Raw genomic sequence first — 24,056 nt, 5'->3', positions numbered from 1 at the left:
AGCAATCTTTAGTATATAAGATGGGCATTCATATCATCATATAAGTTCACAAAACAAAAACAAATTAGAAACAACCCAACATTTAGAAGAAAAGTTAAAGTCCTATTACTGTAGTGCAATTTCGCAAACAAATCTGTATTGGATTCCCTTAACCTCCTGGCTTTACTGCCTGAAGCAACAGTCAAATCTTAATTGCTTCCTGAAAGTCAAAGAGGATTCAGGTTTCTGAACTGAGGGAGAATTCCTGTTCTATAGGGCAGGCACTGTAACAGAGAAGGCGTGCTTCCTCAACCCTGCAAGATGATACAATTGATCAGAGTAGACCTGGAGCAGTCCCACCCTGTCAAAGTTGGTGGACTGTACAAAACCCTTAAAGACCCTTGTGTGAGATAAGTTTTTTTCCCCGTTTCCTCTTTGGTTTAGGAACAGCCTTTTGGTGCCTGCTGGACATTGTCCCTATCAAGAATGAGAAAAGTGAAGTGGTCCTTTTCCTCTTCTCCTTCAAAGATATTAGCAAGAATCGTGGGAAGAATCATCTCAATGAAAAAAAGGAAGGTAAGGATGTTTGGAGGCAAAACAACAATCTTAAGTAGAGGGGACTGAATTAATATGCAATGAAATAATCAGCCTGTTTTCAGTTCATGTAACCTTTGCAAATGTTTATTAGTAAATCCTTTAATTTGATTTCCCTGTTATTTTGCAGCTAAAGAAAAAGGCATGAAACTGCTGTTAAGTGCTTCATTAAAATACACATTTCTAAAAATGTTCTCAAAGACTGGAATTCTTAAGTGTTCTGAATTATGTGCATCTTACCAGTGAAAGCAATAGTGGAAATTCTAGATTCAAACTATATTTTGATTGGCTAATCAGAAGAACAATTTGGAAGGCTAAATTAACTGTTTTTTTTAAACTGAAACTCCCTTAGAATATGCCAGCCAAGGAAATGTTTGATTAGATTAAATCAAAGAAGCCCCTATATCAGAGGAAGAAGTAAAGCCATCAGTAATCAGCATACAGGTCCTTAACAACAAGGGTTTATTAACCAAAATAGTTTCAAGGAAGATACCTATTTTCAATAGTACATTGTGTTTAATAGACATACATACAGTTGTCACATTTATTTTATTTTTGCATTTAAAATTCCACTAGGAAAAACATAGTAATTAGCTCATATGTAACATGTATGTAATACATAAAATTAATGTTCCTTCTTAAATTTCTTTATGGAAATTCTCAGTGATAGGAAGAGCTGGCCAGGAGATACAAGACAGAGAGATAAAATTCTGAAATCAGCATTTCAGAATGAGGTAGTAAGATCAAGGGACAATGGTACCTCTAATTGAAAAAGGAAGCAAGTTAGAATGGCTATGTTGAAGGAACGTAGCCATATGCAAGCTCTTTCTGTTTGATAATTGGTACCATGATTCTAGTCTTACTCTTTTTTTTTCTTTTCCAGAAAAGCCTCAATGCAAGAAGACAAGGAGCTCCCACTTGTGGGTGGCTAGGAAACAAGGGCGAACTGCTTTGCACCATCTCACCAGGCAGTTCAACAAGAAGGAAGGGACAGAGATGAAGATAAACAGTGTAAAGTTATCACCTACTTTCTTACCCCTTATTTCTGGGCAAGGGACATGTTAAGGCTTCCTTGGTCCAAGCTTTTTCAACTAACCATGATGATAGTCACATAGTTTTTTCCATTAGCACATCCAAAAATCATCTCTTTTTGTGGACTTTGTGGTTCATCTGTTTAGAATTGCCCATGAGAGGAAATTCTAGGATAGTGCAGTGTCTATGGAGCAGTGAGTATCAAAAATCTGCAATAAGGCATGTTTGGCATTGCAACCAAAGCCCCATCTCTTTTTCTGAATGCGCTGAATGTACAAAGGGGCAGGACTTTGATCACAACATAGCCCTTGCCACTTGCAGATTTGGATGCCCATGAGAGTATAGCTTGCAGTCTCAATTAAATGTTAGCACTATAGATCATCTGACACAAAGGATATTTTGATGGGGAGAGCAATTCTCTTTAAAAGCTTAACAGCTTTTAATATAGGGACATTCCATACGATCTCTGAGCAAAACTCAATCCCCAAATAGATATGAATTGGGAGATATAAATTAGGGTAACCACAAGGCCTGTGTGTGGTTAATAGCAGTAAGACTCGCTTTAAAGAAGCACTTTAATCTCTGCTAAAGCTCACCTTTTACATGCAAACTGTACAGCTAAAACAGTTCATTGTGAAGGGAAACAATCTTTCTCAGTATTAAAGGGAACTTCACAGGGGTTCCCCTTAAAAGTCAGTGCTGAAAAGTCATTTCATGGCACCAAAGCAAGATGGGTTTTCCTATCCAACTAGGATCACATATGTTGTATAAAAGTAATGGACTGGTGTAGGCTTCTCAAGCCACACATCCTATAGATATGCTATATTATAACTCCCATAACACCCCTAAGTTAAATCACCTGCAATTTCAGTTGCAGTTGTTTGTGTTTGTATGTGTGTGAAGGCTGAAAGAGAAGAATAAGTGATATTTTGGTATAGCTGTACGCCATACCATATATTCCATGTTACATTGAGAAGCAATAAAATAGCATGAGTTCAGCACTATTTGTTCCAGCGTCTTCTGCAAATTGCAAAGTCAGCATTTTCAGCTTCCTTTCTACAGCTCTTCTTTCTTGTTTTCAGTGGAGCTTGTTTTGTAGAAGGGAGGTCTTATCCTAAACAGCATACAGAGAAATGCTGTCTGGCAATGCAATTGAAGTGCAGCCAGATACATCTGGATGTTATGGGGTAGATTCTGATAGCTGTTAGAAAACTATCCTGTGCACCTAACAATCCAGATTTTTGCTTTTCTCATTTCCTACTCAGAGGGCCTTGACAGCTGCTCCCTCCTGATCTAAGACCAGGGCAGATTAAAAGGCTTTGATCTATTTGAGGGAAGTGGTTGGATGTTGGGAGGGAGGAGAGTTAGTTGAAGAACTGCCTAAGCAGCTGTGCAGGCCGGCTATCTATTCCAGCTACAAGCTGGGTAACTCCCTTCTCTGCCATGAGAAAATCTGTATTTACTTATACTAAGCTGATAATGGTGGCTAACCTGTGCTCCTGATCCTCATCCACAGTGAGGGGATGTGCACATGTGTGCACATGCTGAAGAGTTTTGGAAGAGCATTTTTAGAAAGAAAGTGGCCCCCAAAGTATTATAGTGGCAGTAGAAAAAGTAGGAAAACAATATCCTGCTTCCTTCTGCTTTTCATATATGAGGCATGTTTAGATGCTTGCTGTAATGTGAGATATTGGTAGCTATACAAAAACGAAGTAGCCAGATATTATTATTATGGAAGTAACCTCTTGGTTTTCACGCCTAACTTCCTTTTTGCCCTCCTTGTTTTCCTTCTCATCATAGATGAGTGATGGCCAGTAACCAGATCTTGATGAATAACCATAAAATAACCTGCAATTATAATACTTCAAACTCATACAGCCAACCACATTTTATTTTTCCTTTTTAAATATTTATCGCAAGAGACTGAAAAAGTAAGAGAAACAGATGGAAGGGACAAAATGTGTATGAGAGAAAAATATTACATATGCAGTTTAAAATATTTAAATTTTCCAGAATGCTCTCAGGTTATCATTTCCTTGGTTCATTCTGTAAGAAGGGAGTTCTCTGGTGGCTTAAGACACTTTATAATGTTTGACTTTATTTACATATATACAAGCTGAACAATGAAGAGACAGATAACATACTCTCGTTGTGGTAAGAAATATATTGCCTCCACCAAATATCCTAGAGAGGAAGCAGCTAGATATACTTAGAAGGTTTAGATTTTCAGAGTAAAATGTTACTTGTAATTATCAACCTCTTTCTAGTCTTTTATTTCTTTATAGCAGATACTCGCCCATCTCTTTCCAGCAAGGTATGGCAAATATATTGCATTTTCTATAAATGGCTCCATCAATTTAAAAAACGAACTATGTTCTAAACATTCTGGACCATTCACCTGTGATTTCCTTGAACAATAGAGGAAATTGGCAAGTTAGGCCATTGTTAAGGAATCCTATGTATTTATATTAGTATTAATATTCCAAGTCTTAAGAAAAATTCAGATTTATTGACAGCAGTGCTTAAATTCAGGAGCTGGATCTTAATTCCTTTTTCAGTTTCCTTTAGAATTAAATGTAACTTGTTCGGTTGATTGCACAGAAAGTTAAACAGATCTGCTTTGATGTGGATTCTCAGTCATTATTTTTAATTGGGATGTCTAAATCATGATGTATCAACTGCTTTGAATGTCTTATTTTTGAAACAAGACAACAGAGTGCAGCCTATTCTTAACACTTTTTAACCATCTTCTGCAATGTTGCTTTAAAGAGCATCTGTTTATCGGAATAGCTTGGTTTGGGAGGTTTCATTCTCAAGGTCTTACTAACCAGCATGAAAGGTGTCACAAAGCACTCTTATAGATAAAATAGTAGCCAGGAGGAAAAGGATGCCCCCTTCCTTTGGTGCCCTAAGCATATGGTTATTTTGCTAAATGGTTAATTCAGGATTAAAGTCTTGAGTCTTTTCAGTGGAAGTGAAGGGAGATAGTAGACCAGATAAGTTGGATTCCATCTGTCCTGAAACCTTCTTCCTCTGACCCAACTTTTCATCTCTATCCCAAACCACCCCAACGATGCCCTCAACGTGATGTTCCAGTGCCTGGAGGCTGTGCGGATCTGGGTGGGGACGAATAGGCTCAAGCTTAATCCCTCCAAGACTGAGTGGCTGTGGTTCCCGTCAGCCCGATTTGTGCATCATGTACCATCTTTGATGATAGGGGGAGAAATTTTAGCCCCCTCAGAGAGGGCCCACAATCTGGGAGTCCTCCTGGATATGCAGCTTAATTTAGAAGAACATCTTATGGCCGTGACCAGGGGGGCCTTCTACCAGGTCCGCCTGGTATGCCAGTTGCGCACCTTCCTAGATCGAGATGCCCTGTGCATAGTCACTAATGCCCTCGTCCTTTCTCGCCTGGACTACTGTAATGCTATCTACATGGGGCTGCCTTTGAAGAGCACCCGGAGGCTCCAGCTGGTCCAGAATGCGGCCCCGCGGGTTGTCATGGGGGTACCTAGATGCTCCCATGTTACACCTCTTTTAGGCGGCCTGCACTGGTTGCCGGTTGTTTTCCGGGTGCAATTCAAGGTGTTAATTATGATCTTTAAAGCGCTCCTTGGCTTAGGCTCAAGGTACTTGCGAGACCACCTACTGCTACCAGTAACCTCCCACCGTCCAGTACAATCCCACAGAGTTGGCCTCCTCAGGGTTCCGTCGGCCAGGCAGTGTTGGCTGGCGACCCCTAGGGGGAGAGCCTTCTCTGTGGGAGTGCCTTCCCTTTGGAATGAGCTGCCCCCGGAGCTTCGCATAATCCCCGGTCCTTCCGGCGCGCCCTAAAAAGTTGGCTTTTCCCTCAAGCCGGCCTGGCCTCAATGGAATAAATTACATTATTAATTTTAAATTGTTAATTTTAATTTAATCCTAAATTTGATTTAAATTGTCAATTGAAGGTTATTGGATTTCCTATTTAATCTGTTTAAACTTTTGTTATATGTATTTTTATGTTGTACGCCGCCCTGAGTCCTTTGGGAGAAGGGCGGCATATAAGTTGAATAATATATATATATTATATATATATTTGAAGCATCAAATCACAACGTTTTGTTTTTCCGTAATAATATACACTAGCCATTTCTATAAAAACATATCAATCTAATCAGTAAAATCCAAAATCAAAGTTTCATTTTTTTCCACTTCAAGCACAAAGTTCAGAAGCGGTCTCCATGTGGAAACAAAGGTACTTATATTCTTTCTTTTAAGCCAAATGGTCAATTTAGCCATTCCTGCCAACTCCATCAGTTTCTGTAGCCATTCGTCCATAGTGGGAATTGAAGTGTCCTTCCATTTTTTGTACGTATAATAGTCTTGCTACTGTCAACATATATCAAAGATCAAACTTCCAATTTTTCTCTCTGACTTTTTCCATTAAACCCAAAAGAAAGGTTTCTGGTTTCATTTTTATTTTTGTTTTAAGAGTTTTCTGTATGAATCTTACTCCAAAATTTCTTTGCTTTTTCACATGTCCACCATAACACTTCCAACATTCATTTGAAATACCTTTATATGTTCTGGATAACTTATCTGGTATTAAATATCAGCAATACATTATCTTACAAAATTTTTCTTTTTAATTATAATTTGGGATACATTTTAAACCTTTCATCCTCATATTTTCCCATTGTTCAAGCATCACATTATATCCAAAATTCCTTGCCCACTGAATCATGCAATGTTTTTCATGTTCACTTTCCAAATTCAATTTCAATAACATTTAATAAATCTGCTCACCACTACCACATAGTAAGATTTCCAATTCATTTTTAGCAAAATCAAACCCACAATTCTTTATCTGATTTAAATCGTTCTTTCAGTTGTTGATATGTAAACCACTGGCAAAAATAACATTTACATGATGTAAAGTTTTATTCAAGGCAGGCAATAGGGTGACACTCCATCATTCATACTTAAATGTTGATTTGGTGGAACAACCTGACTTTCTTAAGATAAAAATCCCATTGCTGGGCTTTCATGACTTATTTCTGACAGCTGGTCTTTTTCATCCACCACCAAAACACAGGCAGACATACATGGACTTGGGTTAAATTCATAGCCAGTAGTTGGCTTATTTGAACAACAATGTCATCTCAGAGATGCATAGGAGGAGGGGGAGGAGACTTCATGTGATTTGCTTACATATATCTCTACCAGTTCTTCTAGGAGCATCTATATCATGTTCCTACTGGATGAAGACTTCATGTGGCTCATCTAGATGTCTTTCTGTTAGTTTATGAACCCCTAGGTTGCAATAGAATTCAGCCACTATCACTCTTGCTTTTGCACTTGTCCAATGTTGGTGTTCCTTGTCTTACTCACTAATTCAGCTAAGTCAGAAAGCATGTGCTGTCTCTGAGGCTGCACATCATAGACACCACATCCAGCACGGCTGGAATGCTCTGGTCAGTGGATCATAGAAGAGAAAACTGCTCTAATTGTTTCATGCTATTGCCTGTTTGCCTGGAAAGTAAGAGAGTTTTTTTTTCTAAATTGCTATGGGGAAGTTGAAAGTGTATTTGCATGTATTTGCACATATGCATACTGTGAGTATATTTGCCTGTAAAAAAAAAGCATGTAGATGCAAAGTTGTGTGCAGGTGTGAGAACTGCTGTGCTTCAAACATAGATGTTGGCAGTGCTCAGAAGCAGTACAAAGATTGCCAGTAAGATGTTAGTGTAACTTGTTTTGCTGAGGTTGTGTATTCTCTCTGTTCATGCCCTTGTGCCCAGCTGACATTTAGCTTCAGATGTCTTTAACAGATGAAATGAATTCTCATTTTAAAATCTTATGAAAAGTCTACATCAGCAGAACACTGGAGCCTATTCAGAATGCATATACTGTAGTAACCTATGTTCATCAAATGTAGTAATTTTTGAAAAACATCTCAGTGCTTGTTTGGACTCAATTTTTCCACTTCCATGGCTGTGATGGGAGGTACTAACTACTTGTTAATAGAAAAAAAATGAAATAAATAGTTCCTTGTCCTACATGTTAGATCTATGAATTCAGAACAAGAATGAAGTGTCATTTCAGTTAGAGCTGCCTGGGATTTTTATCTATTTTTTTTCTTAGTAGTGTCTTTTGTCAGTCTTTCAACAAGGTACCTGGTCAGTAGCAATCAACATGGACTGCTAACCCAATTAGAATGAAAAATGAGGAAACAAGGAAATAATGTCAAGGGCTTTCCTGACATGCTCAAAATGTTTTCAATTTTGTTCTGATGACACATGGAACATTTTAATAAATTCAAGTTTTGTTTCACCATAATTTTATCTCCTGAGTTGTGTGCATACCTAGTTTTTGAATTTTATTGTTTATCACTTTAGCAGCTTTTACTGAAACATGGAAGGAATTTACTATGTATAAATTAATAATATGAATCATAATGTCCATCTGTAATTGTAAGTCTATTGAGTTACAAATACTCATGCCACAATAAAAGGAAGAGAGTTCTGAGATTTTGGGAGGAATCCTTCAAACGTGGTCTGATAGTTTTCATAGTAAAGGCCACTTTTTCCCCCTTTGAATACCATGTTAATGATAAAAGAGATGGTAACAAGACAAAGAAATGGACATATCTAAGACAAAAACAAGAGTTACCATATTTTTCGGAGTATAAGACACTTTTTCCCCCTAAAAGAGGGTGAAATTTTGGGTGCATCTTATACACTGAATGTAGTCCTGCCCACTCTTTGGCCTCTGTCTCCCAGCGATTTGCTTCCGCATGCCCCATTTTCCGCCCATTCCACCCCTCGACTCCCAGAACGGACAGAAAATGGCATGGAGGCCAAAAACAGGGGTTGCAGAGACTAAAAATGGGGCCCGTGGAGACTGTAATAGGCTATGGCAATCCCTGCAGCCTGATACAGCTGATCGTTGGGAGACCAATCCAACCCACAATCAGCTGCTTGGGTTAATCAGGCTGTGCTAAAACTGAAACTGTAACGGGCTGTTTTCTGTTTGCTGCAAGGAGGCAAATTGCTGGGAGGTGAAGGCAGAGGCAGATTTCCCCCCCTTATTTTCCTCCCCAAAAGCTAGGTGCATCTTATATTTCAGAGCATCTTATACTCCAAAAATATGGCAATTCATTTAAATTATATTACATAAAATTCACAAAAGAAAATAGGATTATATTCTATGCACCACATCACTTTGACTTTTTCATACAATAGAAATTGTAGTTTAGTATGCTTCTGCAAGGACTCTGGCTATTGTTCCTAAGCTTTCTAAAAACTATGTTTAGGAATGCTGACGCTGAAGACTGAGGCTGAAGACTAAACATCCCCATTCTACAATGTGTGTAGGGAGTCCTTTTATTTTATATCTTGTCCTTCTATTCCTCCTCTTCTCTCTCCTATTTTGCCTCTCACATAAAATCTTATCTAGCAGAGCTGGCCCCAGCCACTCCAGAGAATGACATTATTACACAATGCCATTCCCGGGGCTATTTTTCAGCAGGGTTAGGAAAAAACTGCTGATTTCAGCCTAGTGCTTATTGTAAGACCGCCAGGAGGCTTCTCAGGAGCTGAGAAACTATGATGATAATAATGTTGGTATCTGAAATTGCATTTCCTCTCTTCTCCTCTTCAGGATGTTTTTGAAAACAAGCCCTCAGTGCCAGAGTACAAAGTGGCCTATGTACAGAAGTCGCGCTTCATCCTTCTTCACTACAGCATCTTTAAAGCCTTGTGGGACTGGCTCATCCTCCTGGCTACTTTCTATGTGGCAGTAACTGTTCCCTACAATGTCTGCTTCACTGACGCTGAAGACAGCTTGACAGCAGCCCGCAGCACCATCGTCAGTGACATTGTAGTCGAGATGCTTTTCATTGTTGGTAAGGCTGGGTTGGAGAAAAGTCAAATGTATATTTACAATGGTATGAAAAGGACACACCTGGGCAGACAATGTTCCTAGAGCAGAGATCAAATCATGTGGTATTCTTTATTTCTTGAACATTATTTAACCTCAATCGCATTGAAATGTAGGGATCAACTCCCAGAATTCTCAAAACCTGCTGGCTATGGGAATTCTGGGCATTGAAGACTTAATTTTGGTCAACATTGTTCTAGAATAAGGAACAGTCAGCTCTCAGCAGTGGATCACAACAAGCTTTTTGAGGTATGTCAAAGGCTACTTTTCAAAAGCAGATAGAGCCAGAATCTATTTTGGAAAGAGAATGTAAATGTTTGAATGGATGCCCTAAGCATTTAAGAAAATTAAGTTGCCTCCAATTATGTTACCTATCAAACCTGAGGAATGAAAAAGGGTCCCAAATTTTTCACCCTCTGTATATGTTTTTTTTCCAGACACAAGGTGGCTCAGTAGCTAAGACGCTGAGCTTGTCGATCAGAAAGGTCAGCAGTTCGGCGGTTAGAATTCCTAGTATAGGTCTCCTCCATGAGGAGGGGATTGAACTAAATGGCCTTCAAGGGGCTTTCCAACTGTTACTGTTAAACTTCATTTTGAACCAAAGCCATTCTTTTTGACCACCCTGCACCTGCAGGGTAAAATATAATAGAAAAAACAAAATTGGTAATTGAATAATTATTACCTTTTTAATAACAGTAGTTAGATCATTAAATTATGCAGTGTTTTCTGATCAGAACAATACTATTGTTAACACATGTTAAGCGTCTAGCTATTCATTTATTACAACCTTGCACTAGCCCTAAACCTGCATTGTAATGGAATATATTATCAATTAAGGTGAATATTTGTTGCTTGGGGTTGAAATGAGGGATCCTTGGTGCTCTCTGAGCTCGCTTGTTTTCTTGCAGACATTTCATTATCCTTAACTAGGTAACATCATTGGTCCTAGTAAGGCGTGCTGTCTTATGTCAGTTTATTTTCTGGTGACTTGTCTATCTGTGTGGGTGGGAGTGGACATTGAGATATTATTTGGAGTCTTTTTTTCCAGTCATCTAAAGCCCTACAAAACATCTTAAGCCATCCAAAAGACCCAGCAACCCCAGAAAAAAAAAACAGGAGGCATCTAAAACATACAATGTAAGAACAGCAACAACCACTATATAGGACAAACAGACAGAAGACTGACAGAATGCATCCATGAACACCAATTGGCAATCACAACTGGCAATCTTTAATTTCACAACATATAAACAGATTTAACCATAGTTTCAATTGGGAAAATGTGACAATCCTAGACCTAGTCTAAAAGTCCAAATGTGACAATCCTAGGCCAAATTGAAAAATGCCAGGGAATTTTGAGAAACCTGGCACTCTGACAAATCAGCCATTGACACGTAGACATTAACAACATCTGCAGACTATGCAAAAGAGACAATCAACCAACTGAAAAAAGAAAAAGACTCCAGCTCCTCTCCACCAGTAATCAGCACTCAGATCAGCATAGATTAACTCCAAGGTCAACGTCAGACCATCAATTAAGTAAGCAATATCTCAATACTCACCCCAATCCACACAGACAAGTCACAAGAATATAAACTGACATCAGACAACAGTCCTTACTAGCGCTGATGATTTACCTAATTAAGGATAATGAAATGTCTTCAAGAAAACAAGCTAGCTCAAAGAGCACCAAGGAATATATTATGTTTGACCATTGAATAATGTTTTCAAGTATTATCCCAAAGTCTCCATAGAATATACAGTAAGTATTGGACTTAGTGAGGTTTTTCTTCAGACTATCACATTTCTCCATATTTTCAGTATTCCCTATTGGAGGGTGGGGGACTGATAGAGAATTAAACAAATGTTTAAAAAATTTCAATATGCCAAGAATTGAATTCTAATATTCCAACGATATATAGCTGTGATTCCTACAAACTGAAGCACAAACTCCAATTTCTACAGTTTATGAGTTTCCTAGACCAAGTTGGGCAATATGGTAGAACATCCATGTGTTCCTGGGCAAAAATGCAACTGGTACAAAGAGCTACCCACAAGGCACTTTGTGGTATTGAATCCTACTCAGCCCTATGTACCCCTATCCTGCATATCAAATGTTCCTGTAAAACATGATGTCATGGAGAATTGGTATTGGCAAATTTGTAAGTGCCCCCTTTTCTTTTTTGACAGATATTGTCTTGAACTTTCGGACCACGTATGTTAGTGAATCAGGCCAGGTGGTTTATAATACACGTTCAATTTGCCTCCACTATGTGGCAACGTGGTTCTTCGTGGACTTAATTGCAGCCTTGCCCTTTGACCTCCTCTATGCCTTCAATGTTCCAGTGGTGAGTGATGCTTTATCTTCTCCAGGCAATGAGCAAAAGCACTCCATAAGAAAGGACCCAGCCAAATGGTGAATTTCCAGAAAGAGAAGCCCATTCAGAGGCACTGGCTTTTAAGCCACCTGGCCACCAGCAGATGCTTTATAATTGTACACAGTCAAAGATGTTATTCCTGTAAGGTGGTCTACACATAATAAGGTGCCAAGATAATATTAAATGCCAATATCTTCTCTGCTATACTTAATACATGAAGGAGGGTGGATCAATATCTAGAAAGACTTTTTATGTTTTATATTTTTATTAAAGTTTGTTATGAGATAAAATGTAAATAACAAAATCAAGAAAGATAAAGAAGAAAGAAGAGGGGGTCAAAGAAAAAGAAAGAATGTCCAACTTTTTTCAGTGCAGTAAAATACAAAAAAAAAAAGCTACAGCCTCAGTCTTTTGCGTTACATTTCTAACTATTTCAACCCATTTCTATAACAAAGTCAATCTAGTCATCATAACCTAAAATTAAAGTTTCATTTTTTCCCAATTTCAAACACAAAGTCCAGAGGTGGTTTTTCACTAGAACAAAATTAGATGGATCTCTCTCTTTAATTTAAATAATCAATTTTGGCATCTTTGTCAACTCCATCACCTTTACTGTCCATTCTCTTATTGTTTGAATTAGTGTGTCTAATATCTAGCAAACCATGAGTAAAAAAATCCATTGAACATGTTAAAGGTTTCAACAGTAGTAAACACAGTGTACTTACAGACATTAATTGCAACGCTCTTGAAAAGCAGATCATGTTATTAGCTCCTACGACAGGGATAATCTTCAGCCAAGCAGCTGCTCCCACTCAGGTGTTCCTTCAGTTTGCTTGCCATGTTTTTATTTTAGTGTGTTCCATTTCACTCATTCTCCCCCTCCATCATTCAGCCCACCGCATTTCATACTCATTGGGCATATTCTCTCCTCACTAGATATGAGAAGTTTCATGTCCCCTTTAAAACAGTGTTATTCAGAAGATCTCTATGCTGACTGGTTTTACCACAACATCCCTTTTAGTATGATAATTTGTCCACGTCAAAATTAAGTTGAAAAATCAGTTCATCATTAGTTTATGTGACAGATAAATATATATTTTAAAGACTCAGATTTAAGGAGTGTGGTTAGCGTATGTGGAAGCGAGGTTCTGAGGGAGGCACATACTTTATACATCAGCTTATTTTGCTATTAGAAGTAGCTGAAAAATCTATTGCCATTAAGACCAATATAAAGCATTACCACTGTCTCAGGGATTGGAGAAAAATGACCTAACCTGTCAACATCTTGCCAGATTTGAATTCTCTTAGCCAGACATGATGCAGAAAGGGCCTGCTGAAAATCCCTCACCTCTGCAGAGATGAGAGATGATAGTCTTCTCTCATTCCATAAGGTAAGACCTACCTGATGGAATAATGGCTGCCAGGACGTTTTATTTCACTGATCCTTTAGTCACAGCTAACTATTTTGGGTTTTAACCAAAGGTGGATTGCTCCTGGTTTGGCTGAACCAGTAGTGGAATTCAGGCCAGGGTCGCAGAACTGGCAGCAACCCAGGCCCGCCATGCCCCCGAACCAGTTCCCTTGCCACTGTTGGGCCACCGCCATTTTGGTTTTTAGTGACTGCGCGTGTGCAGTTCACTGCAAATTGTGAACCGATAGTAAAACCAGCAGCAACCCACTCCTGGTTTTAACCTTGCTTTTTTGTAATTATGTTTTAGGCTTGGTATAGATTTGGGTTCCTCCTTATCCTCCCATTTGATGTTTGAGTCCAGTGGCTTTGGGACAGATTACTGTGAACGAAAGTAAAATAAAATCTGTCACATGAAGCTATCCTACTGGAAACAGTAATTATCACTCTTGCAACATCCCAGACCTCCATTTTAAATTTTAACTATGCAGCCCTCTCTTTTCTAATACTGGTATCTGCTCTTTCTAAAGCCCTGTCCACCTTATGTGATTTTGCTTCCAGGAAAGATGTTGGAGCTGAGGCGTACTAATTCAGCACATTATCTGAACAGGAAGCAGACATACTTTGAACATACTTTATTTAGAAGAACAAGTACATAATTGGACACAAGACGTAAACATGATTCTTGAAATGAGATTCAAGTGGTAGTGAATGGGATACACCCACACACACTTTTCCCAAAAACTTCATTCTTCCTGCCGACCCATTTTATTTTGTTAAGGGACAATTATTGTTGCATGCACATTAAACTAGTCAGCTTTTAGTTCAACATTCTTCTGCATAATTGAAGTCCTCTGAATTGTTCACATTTCCATCTTGTTCACAAGTGCACTGTCTGGGTTACAGAATGATTAGTACTTAGGAGAACAAATCACTGTCTGCATATTGTATGTGGTCATCTACATTCACTTGTTTTTATCAGGAAAATATAGTGAGTTTTGGGCACATATCCAAGAATCTCTTAGAGTGTTTTTATATTTCTCAAGAACCAGTCAGCAAAGTAATGCAAAACTTTGTCTTCTTTAATAACATAGCTACACCATGATTGCAGCCTAAGTTTTATATACTCCTCAAAGCCTTGAAAAAAAAATCAGTTGAACATTTTGAAATTCAGCATTGAACTGACAAGATGTCTCTAGCTGAACATCAAAGCAGCTGTAGACACTGTTCTGATTCTAGCTGAATTCCATTTAGACTCTTTTCTTCTGGCAAATCCCACATCTCATCTAGCTCTTTCACTTTGGATGCACCTTTCTTTCTTGCCTTTTATGTCTCTCTGGTACAACTCTTTGGTGGGCATGTTGAAATATGCATGCCATCAAGACCAAGCACTTGAAGCCTTCAATGCAGCCTCTTTGCTAATGAGGTTACTGGCCAACCTTATGACACAGAGCGCAAAAGAGGATCAGTAATGTCCAGTACCTTACTTTCCAATCAGAACTTGCCAGTTTTACTTTGTCTTTCAGATGACAGTGACCTGGCTTTAATGCAGTGGTACCATTTGTGCTACATCACTAGGAATTGCTGTGAGGGCCATGGTCCAGAAATAAAGTCATTTTTCCCACCTACCCACCCCTGAAAAGAGCTTGGGCACATTGTAAAATGTAATAGGGTTGGAAACTGTAAAAAGTAGTGTTTGGAATCCCACAAGTCCATGGTTTCTTAGACAAGCAAAATAAATTAAATATATAGTAGTTTATACATCAACGCAAAATCACTATATTAATGTTTAATATTATGCACGAACTTACTGACCTGTGATCACCACTTAAGTTTTGTGACCAGGTGGAGTTTGGCTGAATGTTCCAGTGGCCTGCTGCTTTATGTCAATCTGTTTTTCTCTTCCTATCTTTCCCAGACATACCTGGTACACCTGTTAAAGACTGTCCGTCTCCTGCGCCTGCTCCGCTTGCTCCAGAAACTGGACCGCTATTCCCAGTACAGTGCCATGGTGCTGACCTTGCTCATGTCCATGTTTGCCCTGCTGGCTCATTGGATGGCTTGCATCTGGTATGTCATCGGCCGGCAGGAGAGCAACGACCCTGTGACCTGGGACATTGGTGAGCTTAGGGTATGATTGGGAAACTGTTGTCATACAAATCCTGGTGCATTGCACCAAACAGAATCAAATACATTTCTTCACAGAATTCACAATCAGGACATTCTGTATTCCAGCAAGATAGAATCTAAACTTTTTAAAGAGTTGGAAAGAAATGCAACATTTAGAATAGAAGAGAGCTGGAAGGCACCTTGGAGGTCTTCTAGTTCAGCCCCCTGCTCAAGCACCTACACTATTTCAGATAAGTGGCTGTCTAGTTTCTTCTTAAAAACTTTCAGTGATGGAGCACCTACGATTTCTGAAGGCAATTGTCCTCACTGGTTAATTGTCCTCACTGTCAGGAAGTTTCTTCTTAGTTCCAGGTTACTTCTCTCTTTGGTTAGTTTCCAAACATTGTTTCTTGTCCTGTACTCAGGTGCTTTGTAGAATAATTTGACCCCCTCTTCTTTGTGGTAGCCCCTCAAATTTGGTTTAATCTAGGAAAAAGCAACTTTGGAGCATAAGAACATTAATGCCAGTAACACCAAAAACACTTCATGCTCGCACATAGAATCCCATGAACAGTGGTGCAACTTTTATTATTATTCATTTATTTATGGTCAAAAGGCCCCAAAGCAAATTGGAAACATAATCTAAACTTGACATTGAATAACAAGTAAAATATTTAATTAATAATATATTATACACTTAAAACCTTAGGGCCTAAGAGCTGTGATGGCAAAATAGTTAGAATGCGGTACTGCAGGCTAATTCAGTGAGCTAATTCAGCTCATTGCCAGGAGTTCAATCCTTACTGGCTCCAGGTTAAATCAGCCTTCCATCTTTCTGAGGTTGGTAACAGCCAGAATGTTGGGGGCATTAGGATGACTCTGTAAGCTGCTTAGAGAGGTGTGTAAAGTATTATGAAATGGTATATAAGTTTAATCGCTATTGTTATACAATCTTTGAAGGGTGATCTGGAGAATCAAGATATACTCTTTATTATACTCTGAGTAAAATGGGACTATGCAGAGAGTGTGTCAAAATCTGCCACATGCCAAAATTGTTATTATGATAGAGGTCCTCTCCATTTTGATCAATTGAAGTATGGCATTTTAAAAAAGATTAATGCTCTAGCGTTTAACTTGCTATTCTGCTTTGACAAGAAAATTGTTTAGGGCTGACATCTGAGGTTTCATCCTACAAATCTCATGTTCTCCCCTAAGGTGCCTTATTATATTTAGCATAGCCTTGTAAAACGTTTGGCTGTGTTCCAGTGGTGGGTTTTAAATTTTTTTAGAACCTCTTCTGTAGGTATGGCCTGCTTTGTGGGAGTGGCTTGCTGGCCATTGACCAGGTGGGAGTGGCTTGCCAGCCATGTGACTGAGTGGGAGTGGCTTGGCAGTCATGTGACTGGGTGGGCATGGCCAACTTGTAAAATGTAGTGAAATTCACTTAACAATGCTCTTGCTTACCAACCAAAATGTTGGCTCAGAAACTCTGGCATTTGAAGCATGCAAGTCTTAAAACTGTCAAGTTACAAGACCCTTGCACCCCTAACCCTTTAGAAACAAACCCCAGGGATGTCCAAACTTGACAGCTTTAAGTCTTTAAGGTTTAGATAGGACTCTTAGAGGCTATAGGGGTGATTGGTGAGCCAGCCAATCAGTGAACGGTGGGCGGGGCAAGCGTGGTGCAAACGGGCGTGGGGGAGGGAGCTGGAACTGATTCTAAACGGCACAGTAGGTTTATGGAACCTCTTCTGTGGAAGAGGTTAGAATTGGCAGGAACCCACCCCTGATGTGTTCACATGTTGACTTTATCAATATGGTTTGTTTAGCTTGTCATGTATGAATGCAAACAATTGTAATTTTTCTAACAAGCCATGCTCAATGACTTGGAATATGTAAAGCCAGTTATTGTGGGTAACCCTACAAAACATGGTAAAAAATAAACCAGAACTTAAAACAATGTGTAAACCAGTTCATCAAAATCATCAAAATCTTTCTCTGATGATGTAAACCAAAAAATTAAAAGATTATATTAAGATAGTCAAATTACATTTCAATTTTAAAAATGACCCTAGCCATGCAATCTCTGAACTATTGTCTACCCAAGAGAATTAACCCCCCATTGTGCCCCACAGGCTGGCTCCATGAATTGGGCAAACGAATTGAGGCCCCCTATGTCAACATCTCTGTGGGTGGACCATCCATACACAGTGCTTACATTGCCTCCCTGTACTTCACCCTCAGCAGCCTGACCAGCGTAGGCTTTGGCAATGTCTGCGCCAATACAGATGCTGAGAAAATCTTTTCCATCTGCACCATGCTCATTGGTGGTAAGTACATCCTGGGTGTAGACATATATCTCTTCTCTTCTGCCCTAATAGGAGAAAATTTGCCACTGACATCTAAAACCATCTTTCCCAACTTAGATGTTTGGATTCCCCAAATTCTCAGACATGATTCCAACGATGCAAGGGCAGTTGTGAGAAAAAAAGAGGGGAAAAAAGAAAGGGAAGGTCTACTAAGTTGCATCTCAGTGGTTAAATTAAGCCTCTATGATTCAAAATGTTTTATAACTCTAGGGAAAGGCTATTCCTTCCATGCCATCTTTGCATGCTGATTTTCTTGAAGCAGGGCCTTGTAATTGTTGGAAACAGGGTTCCTATTAGAAGAGTCATTCACCATATCCAAATATCCTCCTTTCTCCTCCTTGCTTCAGCTCTGATGCACGCTGTGGTCTTTGGCAATGTGACAGCCATCATACAACGCATGTATTCACGACGGTCCCTCTATCATACCCGCATGAAGGATCTCAAGGACTTCATCCGTGTCCACCGCCTGCCCCAGCAGCTCAAGCAGCGTATGCTGGAATACTTTCAGACCACGTGGTCTGTCAACAATGGCATTGATGCAAATGAGGTGGGGCAACTCATTCACTGATTTTTCTAGAGGGAGATTGGGAAGGAACAGGGAAGAGGACAGTGGAGATCTGAATTTGTGACCTGTTTATTTGCAAGGAGCAGTTTTCACAATCTCAAATATCAAGTCAATATAATAGGACTTGATGGGTTGAAAGAGTCCGTAACTGTGAAATCTTTAGGAAATAAAGGATTGCTGTTGAAATGATACAAATTCAGAGAAAGGCACTACTCATCTTGCGCATCACTGGTTTATTTTAATACAGCTTGCACAAAATAACTTCTTCCCTCACCAGCACATTAATCTTTAGCCTCCTTTAATGTGTCCAGACTGTACTATCAGTTTCCATTATAATAACTATGAAAGGAACCCTGTCTGGATCATGGAAACATTTTCTTTTTGAAAATGTTACTACCTGAACCTTGGTTTTTTAAAAATGTCTGAGGTAAGCAGAATTTAAACAATTTTGGAGACACGAGAGAGAAAATGAAAGCAGAAGACAAAAAGCTTAGAAATGAAGTTGCCAAATATCAGGATTTAGCCCTGTTAAAGATACAAAGTAGACAAATTTTATTTTCAGTTTGAAGGTGTGTGGACTTCAACTCCCAGAATTCTAGAAGTTGAAATTCACACATCTTCAAACTGGTAAGATTGAGAAACACTGGCTTAGAGCAATTGTAATGGAGAAAGAAATATTGCATTTTTTATCTGGAATGAAAGCAACTTTTGGGGGAGGGATTTTAGACCAGGAAAACAGCAAAAAGAAGAATTAAAAGATTTTTCCAGAATAGTTGTTCCCATACTGCACCCCACTTCAGTTATTTTTTGAGGAGTCAAAACTTTCCAAATTCTTTGCTTTACCCTTCCAAGTGTCTTCTGATCAAAATCTAATCGTTCCTGCTTCACATCTCTTTGAATATTTTGGCTTTCCAAAAGGAAGAGATTTTCAAAGTGAAGAGATGAATGGGTGACATTATTCTCTTCTTGTCTTCAGAAAGTTAATTTATTTGCCCAGGGTTTTCCTGCCATTTTTTCCCCATGATGAATTACTGGACTCCAACATGTATATCCCCATCCAAGTTTTCCCCGTCTCATTTCTTGGATTCTGGACTATAGGTTTACATTTCTTATGCTTTGTCCCTCAGCTTTCATGGTTTTCATCAACCCCACACAAGGGAGAATAAAATCAGCTGCTCTTTATTCATTTATTTAAAGCACTTTCAATCCCATTTGTCATATGAAAAATGGATTAAGGCAAATATTTTTAAAGCTCCTTCTCGGTATAAAAGGAGAAAGGAGGTGGAAGGAAATGAAAAATAGAACCCATCAAGCTGAAGAATAAATTCTTAAAGAATAGCAATGATTTGTGTATCAGATTTTCCCACCTCAATGCATGTATGTTCAACTCTCAGCAATGGCCACATAGGAAGGGAAAAGTGATTTAAAACAACATCTGTTAGATATGATTCAATGAAAGAAAGAGCCTGATCTAGCTGATATTCTGAAAAAGATTGATGGAATCACCTGCATCTAATTCCAGCTGCCACTGCAAAAATGACTATCGTCTATCAATCATCTCATTGATAAATGAATGAGTTAGCCAATGAGAGAGCAACTGATGGCTTAAACAGTCTGGAAGTAATGGAAGTTAAAGCTTTGCAATATGGGAGATTACAGAGTAGCAGCATTTCTCAGTCTTGGCAACTTTAAGATGTGTGGACTCTAACTTCCAGTCCACTCACTAGGGAATTTTGGGAATTGAAGTTCACACATCTTAAAGTTACCAAAGCTGAGAAGCTGCACTGGTCTAGCAGTAAATGTAATTGACGCGGAACTCCATACAAAAGCATCCTTCTCGCCTTTTCTCTGTAGCTCCTGCATGATTTCCCAGATGAACTACGGGCTGATATTGCTATGCATTTGAACAAGGACATCCTGCAATTGCCGTTGTTTGAAAGTGCCAGCCGTGGCTGCCTGCGGGCTCTATCCCTGCATATCAAGACCTCATTCTGTGCACCCGGCGAGTATTTACTACGTCAGGGAGATGCCCTGCAAGCAAATTATTTTGTATGCTCAGGATCCTTTGAAGTCCTTAAGGACAACATCGTGCTGGCCATTTTGGGTAAGACCTGGGAAGAAGAGTAAGCAATACAGCATCCATTTGGGCAGGGAGTGATAGATCTTGGGTTGGGGAACAATGTGGACTAAACAATGGTCCTGATTTGGAGCTTGTTCTTATTTCTTTTTAGCAGAAAAGACACTTTACAAAACCTTTTTCCAGGGGCATTTTCCTCATGACATTTCCTCCCTCTCATTGTAAACCCACTAAGTCCATTCCATTATTCCAATGTAGAAGCAATGTTTTCTTACCTCTTTCAATACAAAATCCTCTCATGTGAATTATCTATGATACCTTGGGGGGGGGAGTTGCAGGTAATGCTGTTAGGTCCGATGTTCATTTGATCCTACAAAACTGCTGTAGAAACACCTCCACATCCAATTGTTGAATCTTTTGGCTTTGATAGTGAGATAGACCAGACACCTAATCTTTTTTCTTTATACCGAAATATTGAATTCTTTGGAGATCAGCCAGCAAATCTTCTATTGCTACATCTGATAAAGTTGTTCCTGGGTGTGCATGCATGCACCTCAGAGATCAGAAGGCAGGGAAAGTGTGACAGACTTCCAAAAACATAGGATAAGGGAGGGGGAAGAGAGCATGAAGAGTTTTTAACTAACAAAAATGGTTAATGGGGGAAATTGATTCCAAGGGGGAAAAGATGATCCAGAAGCAAAATAGCACTGGGAGCTATTTTGGGCTCCTTTCCTCTATACTCCAAATTTGCTCTTCTGGGCACTCAGGCAGATTTGGGGCTGGGAGATGTTGTTTGATATCATTACAGGAGACTCTCATTTCTCGGACAAAAATATATAACTTATGGGAGTATGATATTCCCATATAAAAAGAGGGGGGGAATCAGATGTATGGTCTCTCTATCAGAAGAGGAGACTAATAATCCTGTCAGAAGAATGTAAATATTTTTGTAGGAAACAAAAATGAAGGGCATATAAATAGAAAAGAAGTAAGGCTTGAATTCCCAATGTTCAGGGATACAACAGGTATCCCTGAACATTTTCCCATTAGCTACTGACAACCGGAGAGCACAGTTGAGACTGCTTTGGAGCTATCCAGCATAAAATTGTGTCCAAGTAACAAAATTACTTGGTTTATTGATAATCTAATCTTGTTTATTGTTAATGGTTATGGTAATCTATGTTGGCTGTGTTGGCAGCACAATTTATATCAATATACTTTCCTCCCAATTCAAGGAAAGGAGAAAGCATATTAATATGACCATTGGAAAGACTTATACAAAGTGTAATTGAATGCTGACCTGGTTGGCTGGGAAGTGAAGTTCATCAAATGGTTAAACTACAGATGAGTTTAATCAAACTCATCTTTGATAAAACAAGTTGGTGCAGGGTATCCATTTTAGACATCTCTAACAAGTACAGGAACTCACAGAACAAGGCTTGGGAAATCTGTCTAGCTTTAGAAAAGCAATTTAAAAGAGCAAATCTGAGTGGCTTGTTGGGCAGTAGTTTCAGAAATGAATGTGTGAATCCATCCCATTGGTGCTCATTCAATACACCTTGATTAAATAAGCTCTAGCTGGCATGATGTGTGAACATAGTCACCATCTAGCAAAAGGTCCATTTCAGAATTGATTCAGAGTGCCAGCTGTCTCCAGATGTGTTGAGAGTAATGTCCAGAGTTCCTAGCCAGTATTGCCAGGTGGGGGAAGAAGCCATGTTTAGGGAAATCTTCTGTACAATAAAAGAAGGTCAAATGTTCCCATCCAAGTTTTCAGTGCTTTGGGGATCTACTACATGGAACAAAAAACTAATGTAATCTTAGTAAAACTTGTTTCTTGTTTTTATTTCCTCTTTTTTGTAAAAATGAAATTGTAATAAATATTTCCCACAGATATACATCTGTTTTAGCATAGCTATGGAAAAGAGTGGTAGGAACTAAGAGAGCATGCAATTTAGAGCTGTTACAATTATTATAAAAATCAAAAATAAAGAATAGCAAAACAATCCATCTTCAGCAGGCAAAAATTCTTGTCCCAAGGTCCAGACAGTGTCTGCATTTGTACTTAGAGATAACCTGTTATTTAACTATGGAATGATTTAGTAACAGTGGCCCAAACTGACACATTCCATTAAGTCATCAACCATGATTTACATATTATATAGAGGATAATCCAAAACTCTAAATGAAAACCAAGCAAATTATTTGATGGCTTTGCATAACTTGTGAGCCAGTCATTCTATGACTTTGAAGTATTGTTTCAGTATACAAAGGCAGAGGCTGCAATAGCCTCTCTGCCTCCTGACCCATTCATACATATCCCAAACCTTGACTTTTTGTAGGTAAAGGAGATCTTATTGGTGCTGACCTGCCCAGTAAAGACCAAGTCATCAAGACCAATGCAGATGTTAAGGCACTGACCTACTGTGACCTCCAATACATCAGCCTACGTGGACTTTTTGAGGTTCTGGAGTTGTACCCTGAATATTCTGCCAAATTCATGGCAGACATCCAGCAGGACCTCACTTTCAACCTACGTGAGGGTAGTGAGATTGAGGTAGGTGGATATGGATGACATTTCCCTTTGCCTCTAGCTCTTCATTCTGGCAGAGTGAGTCATTCCAAGTGAAGAACATTTGACTTCCGCAGGAATTTTCTTTGTCCAAGACACTAGTCTTCTAGTGCTTCCACTCTGACAGGGCTTTTCTATGTATAAGGGAAAGGAAATTCTCTGCTTCTTTTATATTTGTCTTTACAGCTTTATGGAAGTAGAACAGGAAAGGCGGATTTGATTTTATTCCATATCAACTCCAGTGTGGTTACCATAGTTATGCAGACCATAGTTTCTCAGTCTTCACAACTTTGTGATATGTGGACTTCAGCACACCCAAAATTCTCTGGTTAATATTCTTGGTTGCTATTCTCACAATCCAACAAAATGTTGGAAAGAAATTACATACAGTATATAAGTACATTCCCTCCTGGCTACGTTATTCAGAGCAAAGGATGTTTCCTCATGCACAATTTACAGATATAGATATCAGATGCAGAGAGACTAGGAACATCCCCATATTAATACTTCATTACGTGGAAGAAAATGCATACTGAAGTTAAGCTACAACCAAGGATTCCAAAAACAATGTTAAGCATACTTTTCTTGTTTGAGAGGCAAGAATGCCACAGGGCTGGCATAGTTACACTTGATGTTGCTGCTATATCTGAAAGTAGCCATACAGTTATGGCTACTTTAAAAATTAAATTAAATTTCATCTAATTAAAGCTGCAATTATAGTTTTAAATTATGTTAAATCATAGCAGAGAGGGAAGAGAGAGATTTGATAATCTAGGAATGAGACCTGAGGTCCTTAAGTACTGAATCTCCTTGTATTGCCATTAAGAGTTTCCAAATCAATCTGACAATTTAACTTTTAATGCAAGATTTAGGATTTTACCTACAAGAACATTTGCACATACCCAAACAAGGTCTGAATCTGAACATCTTTATCTCAAATTTCTCATGAATCAAGATTATTTAGAATTCATTTCTAGAATTGCCCAAGCTCTGCACCCCATGGTCTAAAAAGACTCTTGCTGAGAGTAGAATTTACTTTAGAATTTACTTTAC

The 24,056-nt window shown here is 38.9% G+C and overlaps 1 protein-coding gene across 3 annotated transcripts in view; it reads left to right on the top strand.

Annotated features, from left to right (window-relative positions):
* The window catches only part of KCNH4 (potassium voltage-gated channel subfamily H member 4), a 60,524-nt gene that overhangs the window by 16,270 nt on the left and 20,198 nt on the right, over window positions 1-24,056 (top strand). For all 3 annotated transcript variants that reach the window (XM_081933689.1, XM_081933690.1, XM_081933691.1), the window contains exons 3-11: window positions 424-555; window positions 1,457-1,584; window positions 9,247-9,490; window positions 11,716-11,873; window positions 15,230-15,431; window positions 17,556-17,750; window positions 18,137-18,336; window positions 20,209-20,458; window positions 22,774-22,988. In XM_081933689.1, the coding sequence (XP_081789815.1) occupies window positions 424-555; window positions 1,457-1,584; window positions 9,247-9,490; window positions 11,716-11,873; window positions 15,230-15,431; window positions 17,556-17,750; window positions 18,137-18,336; window positions 20,209-20,458; window positions 22,774-22,988 (1,724 nt within the window). The remainder of the gene's footprint in view (window positions 1-423; window positions 556-1,456; window positions 1,585-9,246; window positions 9,491-11,715; window positions 11,874-15,229; window positions 15,432-17,555; window positions 17,751-18,136; window positions 18,337-20,208; window positions 20,459-22,773; window positions 22,989-24,056) is intronic.

This window comes from Natrix helvetica (genome assembly GCF_964273705.1).
Source record: "Natrix helvetica genome assembly, chromosome: Z".
In the NCBI taxonomy this organism is placed as follows: Eukaryota; Metazoa; Chordata; class Lepidosauria; order Squamata; family Natricidae; genus Natrix; species Natrix helvetica.
The sequence above is the reverse complement of the archived record's forward strand: the minus strand, read 5'-3'. Positions and strand labels throughout refer to the sequence as shown.